The 15,425-nt window shown below is 42.5% G+C and overlaps 1 protein-coding gene across 4 annotated transcripts in view; it reads right to left on the bottom strand.

Annotated features, from left to right (window-relative positions):
- Positions 1-15,091, bottom strand: part of LIN9 (lin-9 DREAM MuvB core complex component) — a 37,671-nt gene extending 22,580 nt beyond the window's left edge. For 2 of the 4 annotated variants that reach the window (XM_030499838.1, XM_030499839.1), the window contains exons 1-3: positions 15,013-15,091; positions 5,278-5,310; positions 4,142-4,236 (exon numbers count right to left, since the gene is read on the bottom strand). In XM_030499838.1, the coding sequence (XP_030355698.1) occupies positions 4,142-4,236; positions 5,278-5,310; positions 15,013-15,091 (207 nt within the window). Of the gene's footprint in view, positions 1-292; positions 398-4,141; positions 4,237-5,277; positions 5,311-14,442; positions 14,539-15,012 lie in introns of those variants that run through there. The other 2 variants (XM_030499841.1, XM_030499840.1) reach the window with 2 other exon arrangements.
- Positions 15,092-15,425: the final 334 nt, after the last annotated feature.

Genomic DNA, 15,425 nt, shown 5'->3' with positions numbered 1-15,425 from the left:
ACTGTTTGTGGGAGCAAGATGTGCAGTTAATCTGGAATCCTTTCTTAGCTCTCTATGCTTATGCCCAGGATCAAAAAGAACAGGTATTCTCACAAACTGAGGAAGAACCCACTTGTGGGAAGAAAAACACAAATCTGTTTTGAATTGTGGCTTATTCCTAGCAACATCTTTCCTCACAAGAATATTCATGAACTGATAATGCAACTTGAGAAGCAAATGTATTCCAATTTTGAAGTAACACAGATAGGCTTGTTCCCCTTTGCAGTAAAAATATCTGCATACATGTAGGTACCTGTGGAACCATCACACCCTTCTGATTTCTTTTGGGTGACCTTGTGTTTATTTCCCTGTCATCTTCTTCACAGAGGAGTCGACTCCGTTTTGAGTTTCTGAAGGGGCTGCATGTATCAAAATAAAGAATGAATTACAAGAAAAAAAGTAATCTGATGTCTCTGTTCATGCACAGGATTCAGTGAGAGAAATGGAATGCCTTTTCTCTTGCCACCTACTGGTTTTAAGGCACATGGTACACAATAAATAGTGCCTCCTAGCAGTTAGAGATCTAAGGGCTGAGAGAAGAGAAGAAGGAATGTAAGATTCCAAGCTTTCCAGTGCTAACTATAACCCATTACTATACTGCTGGCCCAGTTCCACAGAAGTATTTAGAACCTAACTACCACTTGTTTCCAGAGGAGTTAGGTATCTAAACACTTGTGTATCTACGCTTGCTTTGGTTATAAGTACATCTGTTAAACAATTTGTTCTAAATTCTGGGTCAAAAAAACCCCCAAAACTATTCAAACAGTGTATTCGTTTTGGTATGTTCTCAGTAAAAACATTAGCTGGATATAATTTTTTGGAAAGGATTTCTTTTAAGCCTAATAAAGTGTTGTGGGTTTGTTGTTTTTTAACTCATTGAAAGTGCCTACACTGCAAAATGCTAAGTCTGAAGAAACTAAAGCTTGAATAAGTTATGTGAAAATATCAGAAGAGAGAAGAATTTAGAATTTATGCTAACTAAAATTGACTTGTGTGCTAAGATGTTATGGCTCAAAGAGAATTAGAAGGCTGATTGAAAACAAGAAACCATATTGCAAATGTGTGTCATGAAAAAAACATTTCCATTTAGTTATTCCTCAACATTTTACCCCATGACAAAAACCTTGTACTTCAACGAGGATGAAAGAGTAACCTATGACTGGCTGTTAGTAAGCAGCCTTTCCTTCCATGAAGACTTCGTGATCCAACACAGGAGCCAGCCACAGCTGGCATGTGTCTCCTTTGCAGAACCCCAAGACTGCACCCTGTAGTGTTCCTCGTACTTCCAACTATTTACAAAGGTGATGAGTGAAGTCAGAAGAAATGCAGATTTCACTTCTTTCAGTACAGGTGGTGAAAATGCTACACATTGATCTGGGCATGTCATCTGTAACACAATGTGAAGAATACTGATGACAAATATGAGCTTTAGTAGGAGCTAGAAACAAAATAAATCAACAAAGTGAAATAAAATTTCACTAATAAGCATCTACCCTTAAGAAAGATGTTTAATAAGTTTGTGACTGATTAAAGTATCTATTTGAAAAGAGATATTCTCTATTAAATTCATTAGTGGTAGCAAAAAAATCTGTCTGTCCCATGCCATGAGAACAGCTGGAGCTTTCCAGGGAAATGCACCTTCTTACTCTAAATTATATTTATTTTATAACTACACAAGTGTATTTCAGTAACAGTAGCGCCATGTATGTACTAGACACCTAAGCACATTCAGCACACAAAAGAAAACATCCATTCCTTGTAGATGTTACAAACCAAGAAAGAGACACACTGAACAGAGGAAGGTAACCAAATGGTGCCTACATAATATTAACAGAGTAATTGTTATGGATGTTGTTTTTTTCTCTTCACCTACATACATCGAGTTGTTTTCTTTATATCTTCCAATTCACTAACCTTAAGAACAATCTTAAATTTCAATCACAATGTCTTTATGGGTTTTTTTCGTAACATCTCTGCCATCCCTGACAAACCATCACCCTAAAAAAGGCCAGAACTATTCTAACTTTTGAGCAAGAAAACAATAATAAATATTGTTCCAACAACAAAAACTCTTCGAGTGCAGAACTCTGGGACTTGTTCATCACAGCATTCTGCCCACAGGATGGAGAACCAGGTTCGTACTGCGTATTTGCAATTATATTTTAGCCTTGACATTTGAGGTGCTGGTTCCAGAACAGTATTTTTCTCCCAAATGTCTATATAGTTCTTGGGTTTATGACATTACACGAGACGAAAAGCATGTGCCAACAAAGGAACACAAATGCAAAAACAACCTAGACAAAACTTCAGAGTTCCTTCAACTTTCTGCTAAGGCTGTGATCCAGATCAAGAGAACTGTTTTACGATCCTCAACAGAAGCTGCCAAATTCTATTCCAAGGAACTACCCAAAACGATGAGAGTGTTTCATCAGTCTGGACTGCCAGAGCCTCACATGAGAATAAAATAACAAGCATGGCAAAGAGGTATCATCCTTGTGAGCTAAATAGGTCAGACATTTTTGGAAAGATTTTTCAACCAACGGTACAACAGATCTGCAAAACTTGCAGTGTTCAGGGAACTCGAACTAGTACAAAGGACTACATCACATCTCAGCGACACAGGCCACTGCTAACACATGAGAATATCCTCTGACCCTTCTTCCAGCTTTCTACAGAATACTGAGCTACATTCGAAGTTCAGCTCCTTATTTTTTAATACCTACAGCCAGCATACTAAAGATTGACAGAGTTTTCATACAAACGTTATGCCTACTGACTTTGATTCTTCAGCATATGTGATCTTCTAAGTTACCAGTAAGGCTTGCTTCTGGGAGAAGATGAGCATTCCTGGGGAACAGCTGAAAACTGTGACATGAAGCTCTGGAGGAGCTAAGGGCCGTCACAAAGCTCCAGTCACTGTCTGGAACTGCATTTTGTAGGCCTTATGTCCTCTAGCATAAATGCATAGCAACATGTGTGTATGTATATCTGCATCAATCCTAACGAAATAAATACCTTCTCTTTGTTTGTCTACAGGGAGAAGATGACAGAACAAGCTACATATGACAGATATTAGTCACACTGCTTAATGCACTACTGGATGCTGCTCTGGTGTTTTGATTGTGTGCAGAGTAGGCAAACACAATAGTTTTCAAACATAATGTTTCCCTTCCAATAAACAATCAGTTCACAAAGATAATGACTTGAATAAAACCCAGGTGATAGCTGGCAAGCTGCTTGCAATTGCTGTAGAAGGTGGTGGCGGCGGCACCAGAAGAGTATGGGGGGAAGATCTGCCTAGCAATTGAGAAAGTATTTCATGCACTCTCCAGGGTGTAGCAGAAAGAGCACATGGCATTACAGATGTAGACAAACAAGGCACTGGGTGCAATGTGAGTGACGGCAAAACCAAACCAAAATCACGTAGTTCGATAAGGTAGAGGAGGTTGAGAATAGTCAAGAAAAGCTTGAATGTGATACAAGGGGGAAAGAAACAACAATGGAGTATTTCAGAGAGAGGGAAATGGTCAACCCAAACACCAGACACATGCCCTTGGAGGCTGCAAGCTCATCACCTTTCATTCCTCCACCCCAAGGTTGTTCTTTAGTGTAAGGTCTCCTGTGAGACCACTCAGAATACTAAAAGACATTTCACTAACATGCCTTTATTTATATTAAAACCTGCCCCAGAAGGCACCATGATGGAAGTGCATTATGACATTTTCCCTTCCTTTCCTTTACAAATGAGTTCTCAGCCATAATTAGAAGTGAGGTATTTCATGAGATAAAACAAATGGTTAATCAGAATTGGCGATTCTTAAGTTCAAGGTTGTAGACACAGTACAAACATTTCACACAGCACTTGCATTACCAAAAAGAGAGATGACGACCATGAGACATCTTGAATAAAGTCAGCAATGTAATTTGATCATTCATGTACAAAACATGTTTTCACCTCAAACTGTGTAGACTGCTTGTGAAGGACATAGTTTAACATACAGAAATTATGAAACTAAATGTCAGCCAAATTTTTTAATCCTTAAATTTGCCGCACTCAATGATATTTTACCAATCCTGAAGTTGTCTGTTCATTGCTTCTTACCATTTCTGCTGCAGAACCAGCATTCTTGCTTTTCCAAATTGGCGTCTTCTGCAGAGAATTATACTTTTCATTCCAAGAACTGGATAAACTTCCCTCTGTTGTGAAGAAATCATGTCATTAATATACATATATTTTAACACAACTACTATCCAAAAGCTAGTAAAGCATCATGAACTACCAATATATATTTTTGTTACTTGCAACATCTTCTTTGGATTCAACTACAAATGGATTTTAGATTTCAGTGTTTTTATGAAGTTGTTCTGAACACTAATTGAAAAAGATTTTAAGGACAAGGAGAAACATGAACAAAACAGTTTTTTCCTCCTGAGAACATTTAAAGATTTCTTGAAGCCTCCTTTGCTGGAACCATTTACTTCCACAGCCAGGTTGACACACATCTATAGACAGCTGTATAGTGGCTGTAACTGAAAGCTGGAGTAGATAAAGCTCTACAAGACCTGGCTTTCTTCTGGTTCTAAAACTGATCAAGTAGGTGCACACCAATAAGTAAATCAAATTTTATTGAAATAGACCTATACTAGTTACATATTCAACAGACCTGTTGTCTTCCTTGTGTAATAGAAGTCTTGTAATAGATAAAGAAACTAGTTGGGCAGTATAAGGAAAGTGGTGGGCAGATTCTTAGTCTTCAAAATTAATATGAATTTTCATATAGACAACTTCAAATAAAAAGATATAAGAAACAGATTTTTGATTTAGCCCATAACTTCCTGACAGAAAACACAACAAAACTGTGAAATTCCTTCCTACTGTAAAAATTGTCACATGTACAGGTCTCACTAAGAATCCTCCTATCTCATCCTCAAGAGAGGAAAGATTACCTGAATCTTCTCATCAAACCTCATCTCATCTCTCACCTTCATCATCAAACTCATAGGGAGTACTTCGGAAGAAAAAACACATTTTGGGAGTCTAAATACACCACAACATATGTAGTTTCAACCACCAAGGATTATTAGCTTATAGAACTAACAAATATGCACAATAAAATCAATCACATTTCAACCAAAAAAACCTTCTTCAGTATTATTTTCTTGCACCTTTTGAAGCCAGAAACTAAATACACCTGAAAGTCAGATTGGGTACAATTAAACAGCACATTAATTTCTTACCTTTCAAGCTCACAAGTGCTTTTGCTGAGGAACCTGCAATGTATCAAAAAGTCCACATAAATTATAAGTTATTTCAAACCACATAACCTATGCAGAGTCTACCCATTCTTAGTTTATTCTTAGGCAGAAAGTGGAATTTAATATTAAATCTTTTAGAGCAGAATGAGTGAACCCAGTGCTCCCTCCATGGCACTAAATATAGCATTTTATGTTTATTACCCAATAAATCTTGAAAGCATATTCATGTTTTGTGGCTTTTCCCTCCCCTCCCCCTTTAGTTTCACATGTACAAAACAGCTTCAGATGCTGAGCACTTTTGTTTAACACAGCAAATTGTGATCAAGCTTTATGTCCAAACTACATACTTCCATGCAACAGGCTTGTTTGATGCCGTTGCAAATGTATTACACAACTAACAACAAACTTGTAATGAACACCTTGTTCTTTTTCTTTTCTTTTCCTTTCTATTAATTAAAAATTCTTCCATGCCAAAAATTTCCACAGAACCAGTAGTATATACTCCCTCAGCCTGGTTCACAAGCAGGGAGATGGATATTTATTTGCCCACTGCGAAACCTCCTTATTCAGAAAGGCAGCAGATTCAGGTATAAATGCAGACGGGATCCTCAGTTTGCTTGAACTGTTCAAACTGTGTAACACGTCCACCCAAATTTCACTGCTCCCTTTCCACTGCATCTGTAGGACCTCTGCAGCACTTCTGGGGCCAGGAAGGACAAAACTGGGCCTGGCTACAGCCTTTGTGCTTTGGAATTTTCAAATGTCTCTCTAAGAATGAGCTGTTGGAAGCAACTACATTAGCAGAGGGGAAAGACATTTCTGCATGACAATGCTTCCACAGATTCATGCTTTTCTCTCAAACCAACTTTATCTTTCCATTACATTCCAGTGTTTTCCACCACTCCTCGCATTGCACCCTCTTCTCCCCTTCACTCTCCGACTCCCCTCCTTCTGCTTCTCTGGAACTGCTGTTCCAAGAACATTTCTGACTCCAAAGGTCTGGAAATTCCTTTTCTTGTGGCTGCCCTGTATCTAGGTCCTAACCTCTGTAACTTCACAGTGCAAGAGATCCTTGACTCCAAGAGGACACATTCCAGTGAATAGGGAACACAGCATTTTGGTTTGGGGTGGACTGTTGAAGAGAATACAGCTGCAGCAATGGCACAGTGAATTCAGCTCTTGTAATTAAACTGTACATTAAAGGTATCTCAGGATTAAAGCTTTTTTTTTTCCTAATTTCATAGTAATAATCAGATACTGTACACTGTGCTTGCATAAATACATGAGTACCCTGCTATCAACCAAGAAGGCAGCCCTGAACAGTAATGGTAAGACCAGTGAAGAACCAGTGCCCCGCAATTGGTGCACACGCAGTTTAAGAACCTGGGGAAAGTATGTGTCATTGGGGATGGAGAGGCAGAAGCAGGGTCATCAGGATCATCAAATGGAGGAGATGCTGGCTTTTCAGCATGGATCACTGTTCTGAAAGATCTCAGGCACTTCATCTGTGATACCAAACATACATACATTTTCTGCTATCAGTCAAGAACAATCCATTCAGTCAAGGGTGAGTATGTCAACAGTGGAAAACAAAACAACTCAGCAAGAGGCAACAAAGCTTTATGGGGAGGGTGTCAATCTCATAGCTGAAGTACCTGAGATCCTTTGCTAACCACCAAACTCAGATGCTTCACCTGTGAAATGACAGTGGGTCAGCAGAGCAGGGTGTTAGGTGACTGGCATCAGAAACAACAGGTAGAGAGGTCATGGTCAGCACAATGTTACTGCACTACCTTCTCGCTCTATAAGATTACCACTCCAAAACAGCATTAGTTGCCAAGGAGTTTTCCACATGGGATAGTTAATCTTCAACAGATGCGAGCTAGAATAAGGCTGCTCATTTGTTTTCACTTAACCTGCAACCAAAGTAATGTAACCGGAAAAGGGCATTTTTATTTAGGAATACAAGTGTCTAAATAAGGAATTCCTGATCTAGGCAAGTTCAAAGTTAAACTAAACTATTTTAATGTAACAAGCTGCAGAAAATTATTAACACCAGCTGTAGATTAACACATCAGAATACATGTAGGATATTAAAATGACAATGTAAATATCCATAAGCTTAATTTTACCTTGGAGGCAACAATGATACATGGGGTTTCTTGTCAAGCTCTTCTATACTGATTTTAGGGCTTCCCTACAACAGCACCAAACTCCAAGGAATATGGTGCCTCTCCCTACTTTTTCCATTTAGCACATACTACCAGGGCCATAAATCCAGAAACTAGGACGATCTTCTATGCAATAATGTACTACAATAAAAAGCAACCAACATTTAATACAGAGAAAGGCATTTCAGAAACAATAAAAATTACAAAAGTTATTCAGGATAGATTAAGTGTATTAAAACTATCAAAAATTTTAGTATAAATAATAGATTTATAATGTCCCAGCCTCACATTAAATGCCAGTAATTTTGTATACAACTGTTCTGAATAACTAATGTATAATCATAGACAGTCTTTTTAACCTGCATTTTAATTACATAGATTAAAGTAGAATAGATACACTTGAATGTAAATAATATATGCTTGAATGTAAATACCTATTATGACAATGACACAGATTTCATTTCTACAAACATCAAACACCAAAACCAAATGGGTGTAAAGGAAGAAATAAGGCCTATGCATCACTTAGGGTATTACAAGCAAAATCTACTTCCAGCTCCTCCAGGTTCAGAGGATCATGGAGGTGACTTTCTTAATAGTGAGAGTAAAAAGAACCTCAACCTAGGGAGGAAGTACAGCCAGCAGTGGCTCAGGAATTAGAAGACCTACTTTCAGTAGCCTACACTATCATACTATTCCAGTGCAAACTGTACGATTGGCTTAGTCTTGCCTTAGCACCCTGCTGAGTATTGGTTTGCGTATGTTGTTAGGGAATTCATTACTTGAACACAGTGTTCACACTTGGCTAAGTTTGAAAAATTAAGGAAGTCTTCAGAAATAGAACTAAAGACATGCCTTACTGCGAGAAAGTCAAGACACGTCAATCTTGTTCTTCCCAAAGGTGGTCAAGATCTGCACTGATCACAAGTATCTACACAGGCAGATAATTCAGACAGTAAAATAGCTTTGCAGCCTTTCTTTATAAGGAAATCTATTTGTCAGAAAATGACGTTGGGTAAGTTCAGGTTAGCAATGAATGCAAAGTTACAGATCTGATGGAACTATACCAAGAACAGCCATGTTGAACTCCCTACCATTCGAAATCTTTAAACTGAGCTTACATCAATTTTTAAAGAGAAAACCATAGGTAAAAAGGAAGCATGGAATTGATGCACAGAAATTCCAAACAGAAGTGTCCTAGTATGCTTAATGAAGAATGTAAGATGATTATAATGGCCTTTTCTGGCCTAAAAAAACCCCAAAAGGTACCTGTAAAATATGTGCACCACAGATGTGCAGTAAAAATAACTGTGTTCTAGATTCTGAGGCATTTAATAGTACAGTAACAGGAAGCTCATTAGTAACTAAGAGTCAGGAATAAGTGTATTTATGTGTTTTATAACACTTGCAAGAAGCAATATTCAGGAAGTCTATGTAAAATTGAATTTAAAAAAGCCAAAAAAACTAAATCAACATTAAAGTACCCTCAAGTCCACCGAGCTTAGCATGATAAGCACCCCGATGCTTTCATGCTAGAGACTAGATGAGCTCCAGAGGCTGCGGAGCTCGGCGATGGACAGCTCCCCTCGCCCTGAACCACCACTCTCCTTGCTCCAGCTGCCAGGAATCCTTCCCATAGCCCCTGCAGCCTTCTCCCAGCACAAGGGAGCATGTACAGAGACCTCCCATGAAGAGAACCTAAACACCCTCCTCTAACTGCTCTGCAAGCAGTATGGAACACTTAAAAAGGAATGCTGGTAGACTGCCCTCCAAAAAGAGTTTCTGATGTGGAGATAGGCTTTGAGGCATGGGAAAAAGTGCAAAAGCTTTTCTCCTTTTCAATAATTAAAGTTGAGTTTAAGTTTAAAATCAAGCAGCTATTGCCTCCCCTCATTTGAAAAATACCATAACTGACCAGAAGAGGTGGAGCACAATTACAATTCAATACGGACAGTTGTGAATGCCCTGATGTGTATTTTCAGTAGCAACATGAAGCAAAGCAGTTTAAACACAGCTTCTCAACAGCTGATCTTTAAACAGGAACACACACAAGCACATTACATTTGTGCAAGTGTTTTCGGATTCTTTTATAATGAATTTGTAACAGTTGATTTTTGAAAATGAAGGTTACAAGTAACCACAGGGATGTTCTATAGCTACTGATTTTACTAATGTGCGGGCACAAAGGGGCATATTTGAATCACTATAGAAAATTCTAGGATCTGGATAATCAATTATACAATGTAAAACCTTTTCAGATCATTACACTATTTCTTCCAAATTCTGCACAAATGAGCAGTTATTTTAACACTGGTTGCATGAATACCTGAAAAACCTATGTAATTAAACTACATTGCCAGTACTACAAATGGTGTGACGGGAAACTCGTGGAGAAGAAGGGAAAACCACGAGCCTTTCTTATAGATTGAGTCATTAACCCTCTGAGAGATAATTCATCTACACAAGGTCAGCACAAGTTGTTTTGGCAGGGGAAGCATCTCAAACAACTGGCCACTAACAGGATAGCTTATTTAGGAAATCAGGGATTGTAGTGATAGGACAAAGGATAATGGGTTCAAACTTTAACAAGGGAAGTTCAGGTTGGATATAAAGACATTCTTTACTGTGAGGGTGGTGAGGCACTGGCACAGGTTGCCCAGAGAAGTGGTGAGTGCTCCATCCCTGGCAGTGTTCAAGGCCAGGTTGGACAGAGCCTTGGGTGACATGGTTTAGTGTGAGGCAACCCTGTCCATGGCAGGGGGGTTGGAACTAGATGATCTTAAGGTCCTTTCCAACCCAAACCAGTCTATGATTCTACAAAAAAGCATGCATCAGGGATAAAGGTGGCTGTGGGGAGCTTTCAAGCTCCCCCAAAACTTTGGGCTTCTTGAAGAGGTAAATACATAAATAAATGAACAATAACTTGTTGCTTCAAGCAGGAATCAGTACTTCCCTCATGTTATGAGCCCATTAATAAACTGACATGTGTGTATTTTGTCAGCATAGAGAACAGAAGGCTCTGAGGAGACCTTACATCAGCCTTCCAATACCATAAGAGGGGCCTACAAGAAAGCTGGAGAGGGGCTTTCTACAAGGGCCTGTAGGGATAGGAAAAGGGGGAATGGCTTTAACCTGCCAGAGGGGAGATTTACATTAGACATTAGGAAAAAATTCTTCCCTGTGAGGGTGCTGAGGCGCTGGCACAGGGTGCCCAGAGAAGCTGTGGCTGCCCCATCCCTGGCAGTGTTCAAGGCCAGGTTGGACACAGGGGCTTGGAGCAACCTGCTCTAGTGGAAGGTGTCCCTGTCCACGGCAGGGGGTGGAACTGGATGAGCTTTAAGGTCCCTTCCAGCCCAAACTATTCTGTGATTCTATGATACCTGATTGTGAGTCTATTTCCAAAGCCTGCTCAACTACTGTTAAAAAGTCAGTTTTCCAGCCATGTGAGCCCTTTTACAGGACTTGTGCAGACAGTAACCACAATACCAAAGCCCTTTTTTTGCATCACTGCATTCTCATGATGGACAATATACTGATACCATGGAAACACACAATTTTAAAGGTATGCAGCACAAATGATCCCAAAATTATTGGGTGTGGGTACTGTTTAGCAGCCACGAAACTGATCTTGAGCCTTCTCCCAAATGCTGTAATCTGATATAGTTCTCAAATGCCTCAAACGTCCAGAGCACAGCGGTGCTAGGCCCATGGCCCCTCAGGAATGGATAATGAAAGTGGCAAGAGATGTGCCACATCCCTCCTCCAGCTATCCAGGAAAGCATCAGAACTGAGCAACTGGCTGTGCAGAGGCAGGGGGACTGTGAACCACAGCATAAGGTTGTGCTAAGGGTAAAGGCAATGGCTGCATCCCTGGCAGTGTTCAAGGCCAGGTTGGACAGAGCCTTGGGCGACATGGTCTAGTGTGAGGCGTCCCTGCCCATGGCAGGGGGGTTGGAGCTGGATGATTTTAAGGTTCTTTCCAATGCAAACCATTCTGTGATTCTATGATTTCTGCATGAACTGCTGCCCTTATGCTGCAGCCCCCATCCATGGGATAAAAGGCCATGCAGAAAGACCCTTGTCCCTCCTTCTTCTGCCTGTCTAAACACACAAGCCCCTAAAAACACCACCAGCGATGCCTACCAGTGTACAGTATTTCGCAATATACTACTGTTTTCAGTATCTGTACTGTAAAAAGTTAGTATTGACACCCATCACTACTACAGTCTGGCTTCTCTCTCTGATTCACCTGCCACTTGGTGTTGGCCTACGTACAACACAGTAACATCGCGCTCCGCAGTAGCTCAGTGGTTTACTCCTGGCAGCAGCCCCATGCTGATGATCATTTAGTTAGGTAAGTATGCTTTCACTTCCATCACTCTCACTGTTAAAGAGCTGATTACAGGTGTCCTCCTCATTCAGACTTGCTTGTGCTGTTGTCTGCAGAACTCTGCCTCTTCTGGGCCTAGGACAGTCTTCTAGTCACATTTGTACATGATTTCTACTTTATCAAAGTCTCACTTCGGCTTTACTGCATGCGCTTTATAACCAAGTAACCCACAAATCAGATTGTTATGACTAGTAGCAAGAGACAGGGCAGCATTATGTACTCTTCAATACAATCAACTGTTTTCCTCTTCTGAGACAGAGACAAATAGCTATCTAGTTTGCAGCAGGAAAACTGCCCGCCATTTACCTCCACTGCAAAATTACCAGGAGATGAGAGGGGGGAAAATGCATTGACTAGAACTAGTCACTCATCAGGCACTAACCCAACAGTCTGCAGAAACAAATTTTGGCTCCAAAATATAAATCAAATTATTTGTATTGGAAGTACTTCTGCAGCTGAGACCTTTAATATCCTGGAATCTGTCAGATAGAGGATTTGCCACAGAACTGTTCTTTCTTCACAGCGCTTTGCTCCATTCCAGGTTACTCTATCACTCTCCCCTGGCAGCACTAGTAACAAAAGGCCTCAACTACAAGAACCGCACATAAACTTACACGCTGGCACCTTCGTTTTTTACTCTGTCAGTATGAGCTCTCTTACCCATTTCAAAAGGACAGAGAATCAGCTTTAGAGAAGAATGGAATAATAGTAACTTCAGCAGATAACATAAGCACATATTATGAGAGACAACTGTGTATTACATTCATCTCCCTCCTGGCTTAAGGAATATTCATCACCCAGATGCAATACAGAACTTGCCACAGGGCAAGTAGGTGCGATCAGAATACTCCGGGACAAATTCCACTTCATCAGGTTTCTAATTTGAAAGCAAAACTGCATAGTTCTTACCACACTGCAGAACCTCAGTCTTATTGTCACTAAGTATGCTGCATTTACTTATAATTCTTTCTATGTGAAAACTCAGTTATGGTCTGCTACTTTACTATAAGCTATGCTGGAGAAAGTTCCCAGGGACGATACATAGATCTGAAAGTCTGTTAGCCATGAACTATTCTAACTTTTTTAGAAACTTATTTTTACCCTGCTATGGAAGATGCCAAACCCAATTTTGCAGTGCTTACGTATTATCCCTTATAAATTAAGGTGCAGACTGAAGGCTGAATGAAGTCAGTGTTAAATCAGTCAGGACTAAGTTTACATCTAAGTACAGGACTGGAAATGAAAGAACTAGGTGCAGCTACAGTTACAGTTCACCAAAACGGGAAGGAATAGGAATGGAAGCACAAGGCAAACTCTCTTGGAAACTTCCACATTTCCAGCAGTTCGCCAACACTACAGAAAACATGAAGCTCCCTATTTGATGAAAAACCAAAATATCCCTTACTTGCACCAAACTGCAGTAAATACAAACCTCAGGGGTAAGGTCAGAACAGCAGAAGTTTATTACCTTCAAACACATACACTGTGCATCTGCCTCACCTGGCCAGCAGGTACCATAACACTGACACTGCTGGCAAGGGTCTGCAGTACCTGTTACAGGTGAAGCAACAGACCTGTCGCATCTTCCTGATGCCACTGTAGGCAATATAAAGGTGGCAGAGATGAAAAGCGGGGTGGGGTTTTCTTTCATACTTTACATTAACTGCTCGAAACACATGGTGCCTGCCTTGGAAGATGGGTAAGGTAAAAGGAAAAACAGTAACTTAAACACTGTCCATTCTAGTGCAGAGAGAAAGTTGATTCAGTAAGCAATAAACCACTCTCATTATTAATTATGGCTGTCTCAGTTGGTCCTTGACTTGTATTAATCTAATACAGCACAACATACATGACTGGGCTGTACCAAATTGAGAGCGTCAGTTCTATTCTTAATTTATGAAGATCCTTCATATATCTGTTCAGTTAATATGACGACACTGGCCATGTAGGCACATTATACCCGATTTTTCTCCTAGCAGTTGGAGTTGTAACAAAGACCCACACAGAGTAGCCAGGAGGAAGATTTCAACTCCGGGTCACCTCTCTCTGAGAATGTTCTGATAGAGAAATAGTTGGCATGTTCATGAATGTGCATAGTGATGCACAAAACGCTGTCACCAAAAATATAAGTGCACACAAAATATTGTGTGCACATTCATTGAAACCACTAAATGCCTTAGTCTTAGCTTAGCATGTATCCACAGTTTGTAAGAAGTCATATCAAAATAGCACGCAGAGACATTCCACACTGAATAATTTCCCCTTCTATAATGCTCAAGAACCTTGTCACAAATCCATATATACAGCAACACGTGCCTCTTTCACCTATACCTAAGTTTTTACCCACTCCTCACGTGCACTGAAAATGACATCCCCACAAACCCTATGTGGATGCATAGGTCTGCGTGGACACAAGCACGTATTTTCATATTGTCTTCCTATACAACCACTTTTCACCTACTGACACACACAACACAGGGTCTCTCAGCTCTTCCCTCTGCATTTATCAGTGCCCCCTAGATGCAATGTGCACGCCCTAACCCCCTCCCCGTCCTTCGGGCTGCTCACACTGTACACAGCACATACCATAACCACATAAGCCCTCTTTCCCCCCCCGGGAGGCAGAAGGGACAGGAGCACCAGGCCACTCGCCCCTCCCCGGGGCAGGACGCTCCGTGCCCCGCACTGCCCTCACCCCCCGCCGGGCCGGGCTATGAGGTGCGCCCCGCACACTCCCGCCCCGCCCGGCGGGTGACGCCCGGCCAGCCCCGCCGCCTCACCCGGGCGGGGCGGCGGGGGGCCCAGCCCTGGCACCCCGGAGGGCAACGGGGGTCGCACCCCGGGGAAGGAGCTCCCCGCCCGCTGCCTTCCCCGCGCCACCGCCTGGGCCGAGGCCTCACCCGGGAGGGGCGGCGGCAGCGGGGCGACGGCGGCGAGGGTTGGGGGGGGAAGCCGGGCCGGCCCGGTTGCCAGGGAGGAGGCTCGGGCTCCGGCCCCGCACAGCGCCCACGGCGAAGAGGGAGAGAGGCGGGGCGCGGCGGCGGGGCGCGGCGCGGGTGTCCCGGCGGTGGGGTGGGGAAGGCAGAAGGAGGGGAGCGCGGGCGCGGCGGCGCCGGTGCCGGAGTGTCGGCGGCGGGGGCACCGGCCGGTACTCACTCTCGTCAGGCAGCTGATCGAGCTCCGCCATCTTGAACGAGCCGCGCCGCTTTTTCAAAGGCTGCCTGGCGCGGTGCATTCTGGGGGAGGAGACGGGGCCTTGCGCGAGGCGGCGCTGCCGCGCGGGGCGACCGGCGCGTGCGCGGCGCCGGTGGCGGCGGGCGCTGGGAGAGCCCCGCGGCTGAGGGGAAGGGAAGGGGAGGCGGGAGGAGCCACCGCCGCTCCCACCCCGCACCGATCCGCTGCGGGAGCGGGGACAGCGGCTGGGGCACAGAGCGTGCGCTGCTCCCCTCGGGCCTCCTGGATGCCGGGGAGCGGGTGGCTGGCGGCTCGGAGGGGAGAGGCTGTCACTTGGTCGGAAGGGTCACCGCGAAGGTGTGCTAGCTTAAAGGCGTTGAACAGTCCCTGTGTTA

This window comes from Strigops habroptila, chromosome 10 (genome assembly GCF_004027225.2).
Source record: "Strigops habroptila isolate Jane chromosome 10, bStrHab1.2.pri, whole genome shotgun sequence".
NCBI lineage: Eukaryota > Metazoa > Chordata > Aves > Psittaciformes > Psittacidae > Strigops > Strigops habroptila.
Note: the sequence above shows the minus strand (reverse complement) of the source record. Positions and strands in the feature narration are given on the sequence as shown.